We start from the raw sequence: 15481 nt of genomic DNA, 5'->3' as shown, positions 1-15481 counted from the left end.
ACTTGATTTGATTTTCTTTACTTCATAATATATAGGAAGCTGCTCACATATGATGTCAGTCATGTCACTAATAAAAAATTCTTCTTTGATAGATTTTCCTCAATCTTCAATGATGATATTTTAGTCCTATCATTTTTCTGCCATTTTTACAATATATTTTTGATCAGGGCAAACTTCCCCTCTGACTACATGAACTTTAACTCACAGAATTTTTGCCACTTGTCCACGGGGTAAATTTTTTCAGCATGTGAATACTTCCTGCCTTCAAGGACGCTTTTTCTTCACAATTTGTCCGTACAAATTTCTATACCATATTGTCATATCTGCAGAACCTTCTTTTTGTACAATTGTAGAATAACAGAAAAAAATGAAATTACGAATGACTCGTGCAAGCAGCCGAAATGTGCAAAGCTCACAGAAAAGTGTAGTGTATCGTATCGTATTATTGTATTCGTATATTGCCTTGTAGGAGTGCTGATGGAATGCAATATCGATATCACATTCGTAAATTGTTGACGCCCTCGCCGTTCGTTTGTAAATATTTCATAGTTTGGCTGCCATTTTGATCGATTTTGCTGTGTTCTTCCCAACTAAACATCGGTAAAGTATAATTTTCATGCATTTTCATCTATATCGTTTAAAGTATTTTAAAATTGAATAATTAAATATTTTTAGTTTGTAGTTTATATATCCTTAGAGTGGATGTGAAATATTACACCAAAGTTTGGACTCTGGATTGACAAAAGTGCGGGTGTTATAACAAATGCGAGCCCACACGGACACTTTACCGTCGGTGAATGGGGATTACAGTAAAATGTCAGAAATTGTTGAATAAATCCCCATACAGGACGGTTATTCGAGGAGAAATTTTTTTTTAAAAAGTTTAAAAACTCCTCGAAACAGACGGCTGCCAGCTGTCTAGATTAGATGGTCAGCCGCTGTGATGTGAAGCTGCATTACCATGACGTTTGCAGGCATCAAGCAAATTTTTCCGCCAGTGGTGGCCATGGTGGCAGTCATGGCAGTAGTACTGATGGAAAAATTTGCTAGATGTCAGCCGGTGCGAAACTGCATTAGCGCCGATCTATTTAGCTTCGCCTTCGCGATCACATCATCGGCCCCGTCCGCGCGTTTCCGTTTTACACCCTGGCGAAGGCATTTTCCGGAAAAGTAGCCAAAAAGCGACTAGTGAAGAGTCTACGTCTACGTCTGTTTACATTATCAGCTGGGCGCGCGATCCAAAGTCCGCACCGAAGTTATGATACCGTACTTGTGAAGCTGAGCTTATACTTTCCAGGTTCAATACGAATGTTTGCCTTGATCATTTGCCTTGCCGATTTGCTGATGTCTGTCTTTCTCTCTATCTGTCTATATATCTATCTCTGAAATTCTATCACTATCTATCTATCTATGTAACTGCAGTATCTATCTACCTAATAATCTTCTCTGTCTCTCTCATTCTTTATCTAACATCTATCTATCTCAAATTCTCTATCTCTCTCTGATCTATCTATCCAACTGTGACGGTCTTTCTCTTATTCTCACTATTTATCTATCTATTTTTTTAACTTATCTATCTGTTAATTTGTTAATATTCTTTGTCTCTCTCCCTCTTTATTTATCTAACATCTATCCGGCTCTCATCTATCTATCTCATCCATCTGTCTGTCTTTCTCTATTTTCTCTATCTATCTTTCTATCTATCTGTTAATTTGTCTATCTTCTCTGTCTCTCTCATTCTTTATCTTTCTATCTATCTAACATCTATCTATCTGTCTCTCAAATTCTCTATCTCTCTCCTTCTCTAGCATCTGTCTGTCTTTTTCTCTTTGTCCGTCCATATTTCTATCTACAACATCTCTCTCTCTCCCTCTATCTATCTATCTATCCTTCTCTCTCTCTCTCCCCCCTCCCTCTATATATCGACCTCTCTGTCTCTCTCTCTCTATTTATCTATCTATCCATCCATCTCTCCCTCTTTCTCTCTCTTTCTATCTATCTATCCACCTCTCTCTCTCTCTCTATTTCTATCTATCTATCTGTCTAACTTGTCTCTATCTATTTATCAGTCTTCTATATCTATCTTTCGGCAGCTTCTAAGTGTATCAATCCATCAAACTTCAATTTGTCTTTCTATTATAAGTATCTGTTTATTTTGATTTTGTCTGTCATTCTATTCATTTAGTTAATAATTTACTTTTAGAAAAAAACAACTATCATAAACAACGCGACTGTAAAAGCATGTTCGGATTTCGCTCCTGACTGCCGCTCTCTCTGTACATGAAGTGCCGAGGAACTTTGTGCTCTGATCAGTAACCTGAGAGATTGTAGGTATGTGACAAAAAAAATGAAAATCCTCAAATCTCAATGAATTTGGTATCATTTGAAAGCCCTTAAAAAGACCTTTCAAATGATACCAAGAACTCAAATTTTCATCAAGAAATTATAAAGTTATTCCAGTTTAAGTCGCGCATATTTATCCAAATTTGTGGTCATTGTCTTAATGTAAAGTCAATGGAGTGCATAACCGATTTTTGTGACCATTTTGAACCCAAGTCTTCAACGGGCTCTAACTTCTTTGTTTTTGAGCCCTTTGAAGTAATTTAGGTATCAATGGAAAGGTGAAAGAAAACTCAATTGATGTGTAATCATTTCACTTGGTAATTTTTCTTCTTATTATGTGTAAAATAATTTCTTTTAATTAATTCTAATTAATTATGCAAATTACAATTACTCGCCTCTTTTTTTTGCCAAATGAAGGTGATAATGAGAGATAATTTGTATATAATTTAGTTGGCATCAAAACAGCATCATGTAGATAATTTCCTAAATGAATTTGTTTAAAGTATTGTTTTTGTAATTTCTAATGTATTTCTTTGTTTTTCTGATATAAATTACAATTAGCTCTTTTTCAACTTTAGTATTGTGTACATGTATGTATGGGGTCTTTTTTTTACAAATGAAAAATATCATTCCTTTTGTACATGTACTTTGTATGCTATAAAAATACAAGTGTGCTTTTCTGATGTATTTGATTGTTTCACCAATTCTTTATGTATTTTATTGTTTCAACAATTTGTTTATAGATGGATAATGTAGCTTTCATTTTGGAGACCGTGGGCATTCGATTACAATTTTTTTTAGGAAGGATGAGCAGCAGAGTCTGAGGGTGTAAAGATGTAGCATTGCATGTAATTCAAGTATCAAGAAGGAAACATAAAAATTAAGCTTTACTATATGCATTTCTTGGATATGTATGATTACAACAAAGGCCATGTTCGAGCACTCCTTTTTTAATGAAAAATAAGTTCATATTCTAGCGTGAAATCACTGCACATAAATAAAGCTCTGAACAGCAACAAAAACAGGCATCAAAGCTCCAACACTCAAAACAAGAGAACAAAAGTGACACAAAAACTTATACAAATCCCATCCCCATTTCAACTTATGAACACAACCCTCCCCCCCTGCACCCTTCTTGAAAAAAAAATAATTATAATAAAATAGAAAAAAAATGAATAACATAGAAAAAAAATAGACAATTTAGAGCCATGTGGAAGTGAAATATTTCCTCTGAGAGTGAAAAATTAAACAACAAATTTTTTGCATTTTAATCATGGGCAGAAATTGGCCCTAAAGGTAGGGGGACGCTGGCATCGGCGGCGAAAGCCAACAGTTTTAGGGGGGACCACCAAATTATTTTGATAATCAAAAAAATACACCAAAGGTTATCAACCAAAAATTATAGGGGGACGCAGAAAACTAAATTTAACAAGCAAAAAAAAAAGAAAAGAAAAAAAAAGGTTATCAAAAAAAAAAATTGAGGTGGGGGGGATCGTCCCCCACGTCAAATTAAGGGCGGGGGGGGGGGGGGTACACCTCCCCCAGCTTTCGCCGCCTATGGATGCTGGCAACTCTGACAAGTTAAAAAAAAAAGTTTATCCCCTAACTGTTGTAAGGTCATTTTCACCCCAAAAAGTTTGACCAAAAAACTGAAAAAAAGAAAGAAAAAAAAATGTATTGTTACATGTCCCCCTATTATTTTGGGTAGGGGGACGTGTCCCCCTGGGATTTCCACCCATGAATTTAATTTTAGAAAAGTCAACATTGATATTCCACTGTCAAAAGCAAATCCAGTTTCCAAATGAAACGATAATCAACCACCTAGACTCTTGAGTCACATAACCTTGGGATGATAAAATCTTTCTGTGACAAATGTATGTATTAAAATCAATATCAGAATAATTATCTACGGTATAATGACAGAGATTTCCCAAAAAAGGCACAACATAATCATCAGGTAAGCAATTTACGATCTAGTTCAATCCAGCATGAACGACTCACTATCGACCGCTCCCATCACCCTGCAAACCGCAGGCACATCGGGCAGCTCGCCTGCGAGAGACCGGCTGTGACAAGGGTAGCATCGCCCTGCCAACCGCAGGCGCATCGGGCAGCTCGACTGCCGAGAGACCGGCTGTGACAAGGGTAGCTGGCATCTCTTATATCTGGACTGCGCAACGTCAGAATCGCGTAAGTTTGGATTTTTTGATAATTCAAATATATTTCCAGTCAAATTGTATACCTAATCGGATTCTTGTTTTACTTACCATAAAAAAATTTCGAACATTTCCGCGTCCAAAAATTTGATGAACTTTCAAGCTCCGATATTCACACTTTAAAGGCGAGTATCCACATTGAAACTTATATGTACAGAAAGAGCACATCTTCAGCTGTCTGTTAAAAGGCACGAGATTGCACCTACTATGCGCGCATGCGCATTAAACCCCATTTTCAATGAGCCGCCCAGACAGAGGCGATGCCACTCGTAGCAAAACCCGCGCGAAAACCGTGCCACCAAAACCAGCGCTCGCGATGCGCCGTATTCGCACATAGCTAGTAACTGTGCAAATTGCATGCGGTGGTGGACTCGCCTGTGTCGCACGCTGCATGCAACTAGCGTAGACTTTTCACTAGTCGCTTTTTGGCTACTTTTCCGGAAAATGCCTTCGCCAGGGTGTAAAACGGAAACGCGCGCCCCGTCCAACGGCCAACGTCCAGCACCAGAGGCAGAGCGGCGCGGGAGCTATGCTAGTAGCCTATGCCCAGTGCCTGCTGTGACGTTCATCTCGGTCCCACCTATTGAAAACAATGACAAGTTTGTTACTTATAGATCGAGACTGTTCCTTCCAGTTCCCTTACAATTCCCTTACCATCCGATGGAGAGGCTGCATCAGGGACAAATGTAAATGCAGAAGCCAACCTTCTCGATCCATTAGTTATTACAGGTGTTTTCTTGGCAGACAATTCCTGCATTGACTTGGAAGTCACCCTTCCGAAAATTTGCCTGAGTAGCGCCATCGTGAACACCTACACAAGTCGGCCCAATTATGTGAAACGCGCTCGCTCTGCTTTGGTATTTCGAGTTCGCCCAGACACATCCAGCCACTCGACTCGTCTAGTCGTTCTGGATGTTATCGACTCGGTGCCCCGGGGGGGGGGGGGGGGGGGGGGGGGGGCACTCAGTATATAATGCATAGTGGGTATGTGCCGCGGAGGGGACCCCCATTTTCACACTCAAATTTCCGTTCCAAGGCATAGCATTTTTGCCTTGTTGAGAAAAAGAACAAAGAAAGCCGCTCCAAGGCATAGCATTTTCTTCTTATCGAGAAAAAAGAAGAGAGAAATCCGCTCCAAAGCTTCGCATATTTTTCGTTACGCCGCTCAGATCGCATTGAACGAGCCGCAGTTTTGGTGAAAAGCGGCCGCAGAGCTCCCCCGGCGGAGGCCGCGCTAGCTGCATCATGCACACATGACCGTTCCATAGGGATGCATACGCACTCACACGCTGGCGATCCGTTCCAAGGACCCCCGTTTTCACAAACATTTGTCGTTCCAAAGCCCGTTCCGAGGACCCTCCTTTTTACAATAAGCCCGCTCCAAGGCCCCCGTTTTTTGTCTCGCCCGCGGCACACCCCCACCACTTTTTTGGTCGAGTGCCCCCCCCCCCCCGGGCTCGGTGCTCTCTCTGACTGCATGCTCATGATTTTTCAAGCGAAAAAAATAAAGAAAATGTTTGAAGAAAATAAAAAGAGACACATTATGAAAGATTTCTGCCTAAATGAGACAGAAAATCGTGTACAACTCTTGAACGCACACACAGGTCACGGAGTGACCCTGAGTGCAAACAGCTGACTGTGTTACAACGTAGGGGTGATACATTTTCACAATAGGGGTGATCAAACTCACTGGAGGGACTTTAATTCACTTATAACAAAGAAATGTGTACTACAGTACTCCTGTTGAATGCTCTGATGAAAATTATATGAGTTTCACATTCATTTGAACGGGAGGACAAGATTATTGTATATATCGAGTGCATTATGCATAAATCATATACCATTGCGACCCCTGCCCGGCCGATGGTTCAGGCATGACGATCCTGAGTGACGTCACCGATAGAGACCTCAAATGCCAGGAGAGCCTATTCGACAACTAACTTCATCTAAAAAACACGTATTAAAGATAACATCCAATGGGGAAATGGCTTTCATTTTCATGAAATATACATTCCGTTCCTCAATAAATCTTTAACCCCGTCGTTAACTGCCCATTCATTCTCGAGCAATGGGGGAATGAATACAGAGTGTCTCAAAGTTTGTGTGAAAAAAGGTGCATTTTCCATAGAACTTCTGCCAAAAAGCAATGCGTAAGGGAAAGATTAGCCCCAAACACGAATAGATGAGTTAATCAAATGGAATGAATCATGAAAATCAGTGAAATATACTTTCTCCTGTACTCATTACTGAATACCCCGACTTGATACGATTAATTTTTCCCCCTCTCCATCAACTTTTAAGAAAAAGGGTGCATATTTTCATAAAAATATCATGTGTTATATCGACGGACGCCCGTGCGTACGAGCAGGAGGAAGCCAAATGTCTCGTATTTTTCATAATGATCACGGTGTGTAACTAATACCCAGGCTTCCTAATCTATCACAAAAAACCCACTTTAAATCAAGGTGTCCGATGCCCCGTCCCTGCATAGTGATGGAAAGTGACAGAGTATGTGAAAAAAAAGAGAGGGAAAATGAGAAGAAAGAATGGGAAATATAAGTAAGAAATAAAAGTGACAGGAAGAATTAAAGTACCGTTTAGCCGAAATTTGAACAAAGTTTTAAAAAGTTGTCGAATTGCTTAAAGTGATGCCCCCCCCGGGGGGGGGGGCACCGTTCATTCACGAGTGGATACCATGCGCGACCATGGGGTCTCGAAAAGCACCCTATATTCTATTAGCGTGTGAAACCCTTCTCTTAACAAGTATTGGAAACAAAACGATACTCTTGGCAAATATTCACTGAAATGAACCCTAAACAAGCAGGAATGTTATATTGTTACGGGTCCTTCGGTCGTCGGCTTTACCTTAAGTTTGGTTTAGTACACCACCGTCTACACCCCGCGCAAATCGGACTCTAAACACGAAGTGTTGGGGCGAAAAGGACATCCTTTATAAATCATTTTAATTTTGTTATATCATCCCCGCAAATTCGACCCTAAACAGATAATTTTCCTAGCGAAATAGATACCCTTTTTTCATTATTTTTGTGTTTTTGACACCGTTATCACGTTACGTACGTAACGTGCCCTATCGTGAAAAAGACATCCTTTTTACGTGTTTTGGGGGTCGCGCATGGTATCCACTTGTCAATGTAAGTGCCCCCCCCCCCCGGGAGTGATGCATTGTTGCCTGAAGTTGTCAGGGAAACTTACAGATGATGAAATAATAATTTTCAAGTTTAAAAAGTCACTTTCAATCAGGGGCAGGGGAATTTTGATTGGGGCAGGACAATGGGAAGTGGTGTACTGTACAGTTATACAACTCAAATGTATCTCTTTTATATGATCTCATTTCTCCTCTTTTCTTCTTTTTCTCTTTCACCACTTGGAAAATTATGCAAGGGTCACCTCCCATTCCCTGATGCACCAGCTGTGCTGTAAAAACTATCAAGATGTAAAAATTATCCAGTTTAAAAAGAAGCAAAATAATAAACACAGTAAATTCTAAAAGAAACAGTAAATTAAAAGTATGCATGTACCATGTTTCATTGTAAAAGTAATTTATTCATACAGGCATGTGTAATACAAGCGACGTTTTATCAATTTAATACATGATCGATTAGAGGAAGAATCCATTTTACATTGCAAGAAAATCTATCTTTTATTGCAATATCTGCATGTCCCTTGGTGTCAATTTACACAATTATAGTGATTAAAAAATGAAAAAACGTTGTTCATCTATTTCATTCATGAAGCTCCATATATTGCATATATATGTGACAAAATTATTCAAATTATCAATGCCGATTCGTAAGCAATGAGTGCTAAGTTATGAGAATTATTTCACTGACTTCATCCATTGGTATATTGTTATGACAGATAAAAATGACATGATTTCTTATAAAGGAAATCCTATTTATACAAACACCCTGTTCTAAATTCAGCCATAAAAAATAAAAGACCATTTTGACTTGGTTTATCATTGGGTGATTTCAAGTTCAGTGTTGACCTCTAGGGTGTTGGTGTTAGGTCAATTTTTAACACCAAACATAACATGAAGATGGTCCTGAAAAGTCACCTATGTGCTGAGCTGTCAATATTGTGATCTGGATTATTTGTTTTAACTAAAAATAGGTTTTAGAACTAGGAAACACAATCCAAAATGTGCCTCCAATACCAACACCAAACACCAACACTGAACTTGAAACCACCCACTGTGAATCATATAAACACTTATATTAAAGATTGAGGAATTACTCTCTTTCCTTCACCCATCCTCAGTACAGAACCTAGAAGTTAACAGAAAACATTCCACGTAGAACATGAATGATTAATTCACAACATGACAAACAAAATACAGAATCTATCTTAGAAAAATCAACACAAACATTTTCATAATACAAATTGTGATGCCCATTTACATTAATCACAAAACAATGTACTAGTTTTCAATGTTTCAATTTTTGCTTTGATACCCCAACAAATGATTATTAAATTCATATACTTGAAAAGTCAAAAGTAACTGTCATATTTAAATTTGAGAGAGAAAAGAAAATGTGTATCTTTTTATTTACATAATTACTCAATTCTGTGCAGCATTTTGATCACAACAAAAGTGATTACACATCAATTTCCCAAAATGTGATTCTCTTATTGCAAATAAAAAAAAATTAAATCAAGTAAATTTGAAAATTACAATGATTCACTTCCTTATATAATAATTTTTACATTATCCTCATGATTGAAAACAAAGCTAAGCATTCATTTCAATATTGCATATCAAAAGTATAGTTTTCTGTCAACAATGATATCCTACATGTGCTCTATAATTTATCTACATGTATGTTCATTTGCATTCTAACACAGTTGCCAGAGTAATTAACATTTGATTCTTGAGCACAGTTACATATACTGTATAAGCTCCCATGTTATTAAATAAAGCAACCATTGGGGATACTTGAAATAATAATAAAAAAGGCCTAGTATAAATACAAAAATATTGTATAGATTTGATGTGGAAAATCAATAATACAATTCATTAATTTCTGGCATATCACATAGCTATCTATTCCTAAAACTTAATACAGTTATGACATCAATATCATTAAAAATCATACAAGGATATAAATAGTTGATTACTTATTGCATAGAATGATTAATACAATTGTAATAAATATTTGCTTTTGATGACAAAATAATATCTTGGAAGATATTTCAAAACATGATTACAACATGTACTTGTTCAATTTATCTCAAAATCAAAGCAACAGCAAAGAATATTTGTTGGCATTGTTTACACAGAGAGAGAGATATCATTCATCTTCAAATTGTTCATAAGCATTATGTATCATCATTGAGCTACGTGTATTAATTAAATAATATTTAAACATGATTATATTTATCCAATGATCCTGAGGCAATTTAAAATAAAAACTGCATATTTAGCATGTTAAAAAAATAATTTGTGTGAAAAAGTCTACAAAAATGAATGCATGTATTGATATTAATCTTTACAAATAGAAACTGGAAAACAGCGTATCAGATACATATTTTAGTCAGAGCAATACTAAAAGATCTTTTTTTTATATTGCTGTAAACAACATTAATATCTCATCCTCATTTTCATGTGATCCTACAAGCAAATATCAATGTTTATTATTTACATTACTTTGGACTAGATTGTTTCATGTCTATTATCTTAAGAAACTTCAGTCTATAATATTCATTAGATATTGTAAAACATGGTATAAAAAAATAATTGCATAATTTTAGCTCTCTAAAATAGCCACAAAACCAAATCTTGAAGTATTCTCTCCAGGGTTGGCGGATTTAAATCACGTTGATTTAAATCGTGATTTAAATCGCGATTTAAATCACCATGATTTTTTAAAAAAAATCATTGATTTAAATCACTTCCATTGAAAAATGTACAAATCATGGACAAAGTATTTGTTCAATGCAGTTTTAATTCTTCAAGTCAACTGAAAAACTTTGAATTAACTTTATATCAATAAAAGATCAACAAAGTCTTCATATCTACTTAAAACAAATTAAAATCAAATTAATAAAATCAGGTAATTCCTTAAAAACTACAGATGTATGTTGTCAATAGGTACTCATTTTTTGTAAATTATGTCGAGTTTTTCTTCTGAAATTTTACATTCTTTGTCAGTTATTATTAGTCAATTTCTTTCTTAACGTAAAGTTTTCACATAATCCAAAGACTTTTCAGAGAGCAGTTTGTAAAAAAAAAAAATAATATATAAAAGTCGATGAGAAAAGGTTTGTTGGCAGTTTTCCAGTTTTGATCCTTCGCCTACACATAACTACTTCTGTCATGTAAAATAAACAAGTGGAATGCCTCTGGCCGTCTCACCTGCATCACGCAGTTCAATATAGCAGCAGTGCTGACTTTGAAAACTACTCTAACTCGCACAAGATGTTTAGTGATACATGGTTACTCTTATGTCCACTTTTTATGAACTAGACCAATAAACTTACAGAGATATGATGGTTATTCAACAAAAAAACCCAACATGGCCAAAGTTCATTGACCTTTGACCTTGATCATGTGACCTGAAACTCGCACAGGATGTTCGGTGATACTTGATTACTCTTATGTACAAGTTTCATGAATCAGATCCATAAACTTTCAAAGTTATGATGGTAATTCAACAGATAACCCAATTCGGCCAAAGTTCATTGACCTTTGACCTTGGTCATGTGACCTAAAACGTGCACAGGATGTTCAGTGATACTTGATTACTTTAATGTCCAAGTTTAATGAACTAGATCAATAAACTTTCAAAGTTATGATGGTAATTCAACAGATACCCACAATTCGGCCAAAGTTCATTGACCCTAAATGACCTTTGACCTTAATCATGAGACCTGAAACTTGCACAAAATGTTCAGTGATGCTTGGTTACTATTATGTCCAAGTTTCATGAATCAGATCCATAAACTTTCAAAGTTATGATGGGAATTCAACAGATATCCCCAATTCGGCCAAAGTTCATTGACCCTAAATGACCTTTGACCTTGGTCATGTGATGTGAAACTCATGCAGGATGTTCAGTGATACTTGATTAACCTTATGTCCAAGTTTCATGAACTAGGTCCATATATTTTCTAAGTTATGATGACATTTCAAAAACTTAACCTCAGGTTAAGATTTCGATGTTGATTCCTCCAACATGGTCTAAGTTCATTGACCCTAAATGACCTTTGACCTTGGTCATGTGACATGAAACTCTAATAGGATGTTCAGTAATACTTGATTAACCTTATGGCCAAGTTTCATGAACTAGGTCCATATACTTTCTAAGTTATGATGTCATTTCAAAAACTTAACCTCAGGTTAAGATTTGATGTTGACGCCGCCGCCGTCGCCGTCGGAAAAGCGGCGCCTATAGTCTCACTCTGCTACGCAGGTGAGACAAAAATGATACCTGCATGTAATCAACATATTTAACATGCCTCTTATTTCGTATTGTTACATTTATCATACATTTGATGTTTTGAATAACATAATTATAAAAATCACATTAACATAATGTAGTACAGTCATAATTTGACTGTTGAGAAAAGCTTTCTCTTATAAACCGTTTAAGTCACTGCAGCCCATTTTATGTTCAGTGCTACAAATAATGGAAGTTTTGTATCTGCATGTAATAATGGAAAGAGCTCTATAACAACAATTTGCAAAACTCAGAATAAACATTTAACACTGTATTTTAACGTTAAGATGCAGGTACTTCAGTTACAATCATTGGCAGTTGTAAGCTGTGTCTCATTTAAAATAAAATACTTATGTTGTAATTTAAGCAGTTTTGCAGTTTTTATCCTTTAAGTTAAAAGTAAGTAGATTTTTTTTCATACTTCATGGATCAAACAGATTTTTTTGTAGAGAATATGGGAATAAAAATTGTAGATTAATGTAAAAAAATCACAGTAACAGAATGTAGTATAGTCACCCTTTGACTAAGCTATCTCCTATATTGTTCTCCAAAACTGAGAGTTTTGCATCTATATCTGTAGCAAGACGGAGAAGAGCTTTTTATCAAAAAGATCCTTAACATATACAGTTGTAGTCTCTCTTTGACTATTGTAAAGCTGTGACTAATTGAAAAAAATCATTGATGAGAAATATTTCTCTTACAATATACATGAATACTAGTAATTGGCAAAGGGTTTGTTGGCAGTTTTGATAAGGGATTTTTTCTCTTGGATTTTTTTTAATATTTGAATGAAAAATCCCAGAGGGGAATTTTCTCTACTCACTGGGAATTCCCTATGGAATATTCCTTCATAGGCCTATGTATGATAGAATTAAGTTCAGATACATGATTCCTCAAATTTATTTTTAATTGTCCTTTTTTACTGGATTTTAATTACAAAATATGTGGTTAAGAACAATATCAGGGGTGAAATGTATAACATCAATATTGATGTCATTGTAAGAGTAAGGGGGGGGGGGATAATTACCCTTTTTTTCGAAGGAACTTTAAAAAAATAAAAAAAATCTGATTTAAATCAAATAAATCCGATTTTTTTGATTTTTTAAAAAAAATCAAAAAAATCGCCAACCCTGATCCTCAGTACAATCTTGTTCTTGCACTCTTATGACAATTCTTGAAACAGCAACAATTTTTACTGCTTGTTATCAACTTAACATAGCCATTATAATAACAAATAGACAATGTGCTCATGGCTTACAAAAACATGACAAATCACTAATACATTGCCCTTGTTTGGCAATGTCTGTCAATAAATTTGTCAAATAAAATATGTTTGGTCCTGCAATACCAAGGAAATATTTCGACATGAAGGCCTATGTATAAAACACACATTTCATATAACATTGGAAGGCATGGTAAGATTCATATAAAACAAAATTTCAAGGTGTTGATCACTGCAAAATTGTATTTGTGATTAATAGAAAAGCGTTAAAAAATGTTCATTGGTCTACACGCAGCAAATTTTGTTCATTTTTTTTACAATAGTATTGAAAGAAAGCAGAAAGCTAAAGCTAGATAAAATATCTTAGAAATAGAAGCCAAGATACATAAGCACATTTCTGTACATTCTGTTACTCCATATTATGGTAAGTAAGTACATTTTATTTTGCAAAGTTTTATATTCAGCATAAACCCTGTTGCTTGGAAACAAAGTACAAAGAAAACTGGCTTAATGATAAGTTTTTATACAAACAGACTCTTATGATGCACTCTTTAACTTAGCACATGTTTTTAAATTGGGATACATGTAAAAAGTCTGTTCAGAGGAACTATCACATAAGGTGACAACAACAACTTTCCTTTAAACAAAATTTGATGGAAAAGAAACATGAAATTATTGGACACTACAACCCTTTCTTGCATCTAGTTACAAAAAAAACAAACAAAAAAGGAACTTTCTTCACACAGCAGTTGCTGTCTTCCCCCTGTGGTATTGTTGGAGAAAAATGAATTTATTACTTCTCTTTATCTCCCAACAAATTAATTATTCATTTGAAAGGAACATTCTTATTACTTTAGATAGAGCAAAAGTACTAAAATATGATTTTTGTACATCAACTTTAAGTAAGATACCCTGTTAAGAATTCAGCATGAGTATTTATCAAGATATCTCTGGTAAATAACTTATTTAAAAATATATCACATTTAAATAGTATCTGGAACATAAGTTGAGTCATTTAATAGCAATATCTGCTTCTGTTTATAGTAACTCCCGTAGGAACTCGACAGGACAGCATTTTGCTGGTAAACGCCAAGCTGGTATGTAACCAATTACCTAGGAAACATTGTATGTCAAGGTTAATCGGTCATAATGGCTGACCTTATAGATGACAGATATTACTCTTGGGCCTTTTTATCACAGCGGAGACAATGGCAGAGTGGGGATTCAAACTCACAACCTTGCGATTATGAGTCCAATGCTCTAACCACTGGACCAAACGACCTAAATATGTATATCTTGTATTATAAAATTACAAAGATGCTCTCTCTACCTCTATTGTATAGGTTGCAAGTTAAAGTTTGATTGCAATTCGCATTGTTGCACAATTTCTTTAAAATTAGCAAATTTCAGGTTCTGATTTTCAGTTGCATAATATAATACTGTAATCATAACTTTAATCTGTATTCTGAAGTAAATTAAATTAGAAAGAGAAATTACAACCCACTTTTACATTTGCAGATTGCATATCATAATTTCATACAAATATAATTATGTATCAAATATTAGGAAGTACAATCAACATCAATGATCAACATCATCGTTTGACAACACATGATTCAATAAATGAACTTTACACTACATATATCACATATACATGCGCACACATACTGAATTCTGACACATAAACGAGACCTTAAAACAACTTATTGGTCATCGCATTAATAATTGCACAGTAGAAAAAAAACTACAGTAATCTTTTAAAAAACAAATGACCAGAATAATAATAGGAAGGCATTTGATTAAAAAAGGATATTTTCATTCTTTAATAATCTATGTTGGTAGTAATGGATTCAAAATAACTAAATGTCTTTTTTCTGAAAATCTAATTTTGCTACTTATCTACTGGAAGCTAGGAAAATACTGAGAACTTCTACTCATACATCTCTGACAGAATACTATTGACTGGTTGGTGACACAGGATCCCCTAATGTACTAGTGGAAAATAGTGGAACCTGCTGACAATTCTAGAGGGTAAGCAGGCTCGTTTAAACAATCAGGGCCCTGTAACACAAAGAGTTACAATTGATCCGTTCTATCGTAACTACAGAAAGCCAGCAATGTCAACATCTAAAATATACTTTTGGTCAAAGTATGTTCTAGAAATTATGTATATTCATATATTCACAGTTTTTTGACAATCCTGTTTGCTTCCCTTTGTTCACAAAAGACATTGAGCAAAT

The 15481-nt window shown here is 35.4% G+C and overlaps 1 protein-coding gene across 1 annotated transcript in view; it reads right to left on the bottom strand.

The window, feature by feature from the left end:
* The window catches only part of LOC121413633 (2-oxoisovalerate dehydrogenase subunit beta, mitochondrial-like), a 60097-nt gene extending 54685 nt beyond the window's left edge, over positions 1 to 5412 (bottom strand). Inside the window, exon 1 of the mRNA XM_041606540.1 lies at positions 5214 to 5412. Coding sequence (XP_041462474.1) covers positions 5214 to 5361 — 148 coding nt within the window. The 5' untranslated portion in view covers positions 5362 to 5412. The remainder of the gene's footprint in view (positions 1 to 5213) is intronic.
* Positions 5413 to 15481: the final 10069 nt, after the last annotated feature.

This window comes from Lytechinus variegatus, chromosome 4 (assembly GCF_018143015.1).
Source record: "Lytechinus variegatus isolate NC3 chromosome 4, Lvar_3.0, whole genome shotgun sequence".
NCBI classification, from domain to species: Eukaryota; Metazoa; Echinodermata; class Echinoidea; order Temnopleuroida; family Toxopneustidae; genus Lytechinus; species Lytechinus variegatus.
Note: the sequence above shows the minus strand (reverse complement) of the source record. Positions and strands in the feature narration are given on the sequence as shown.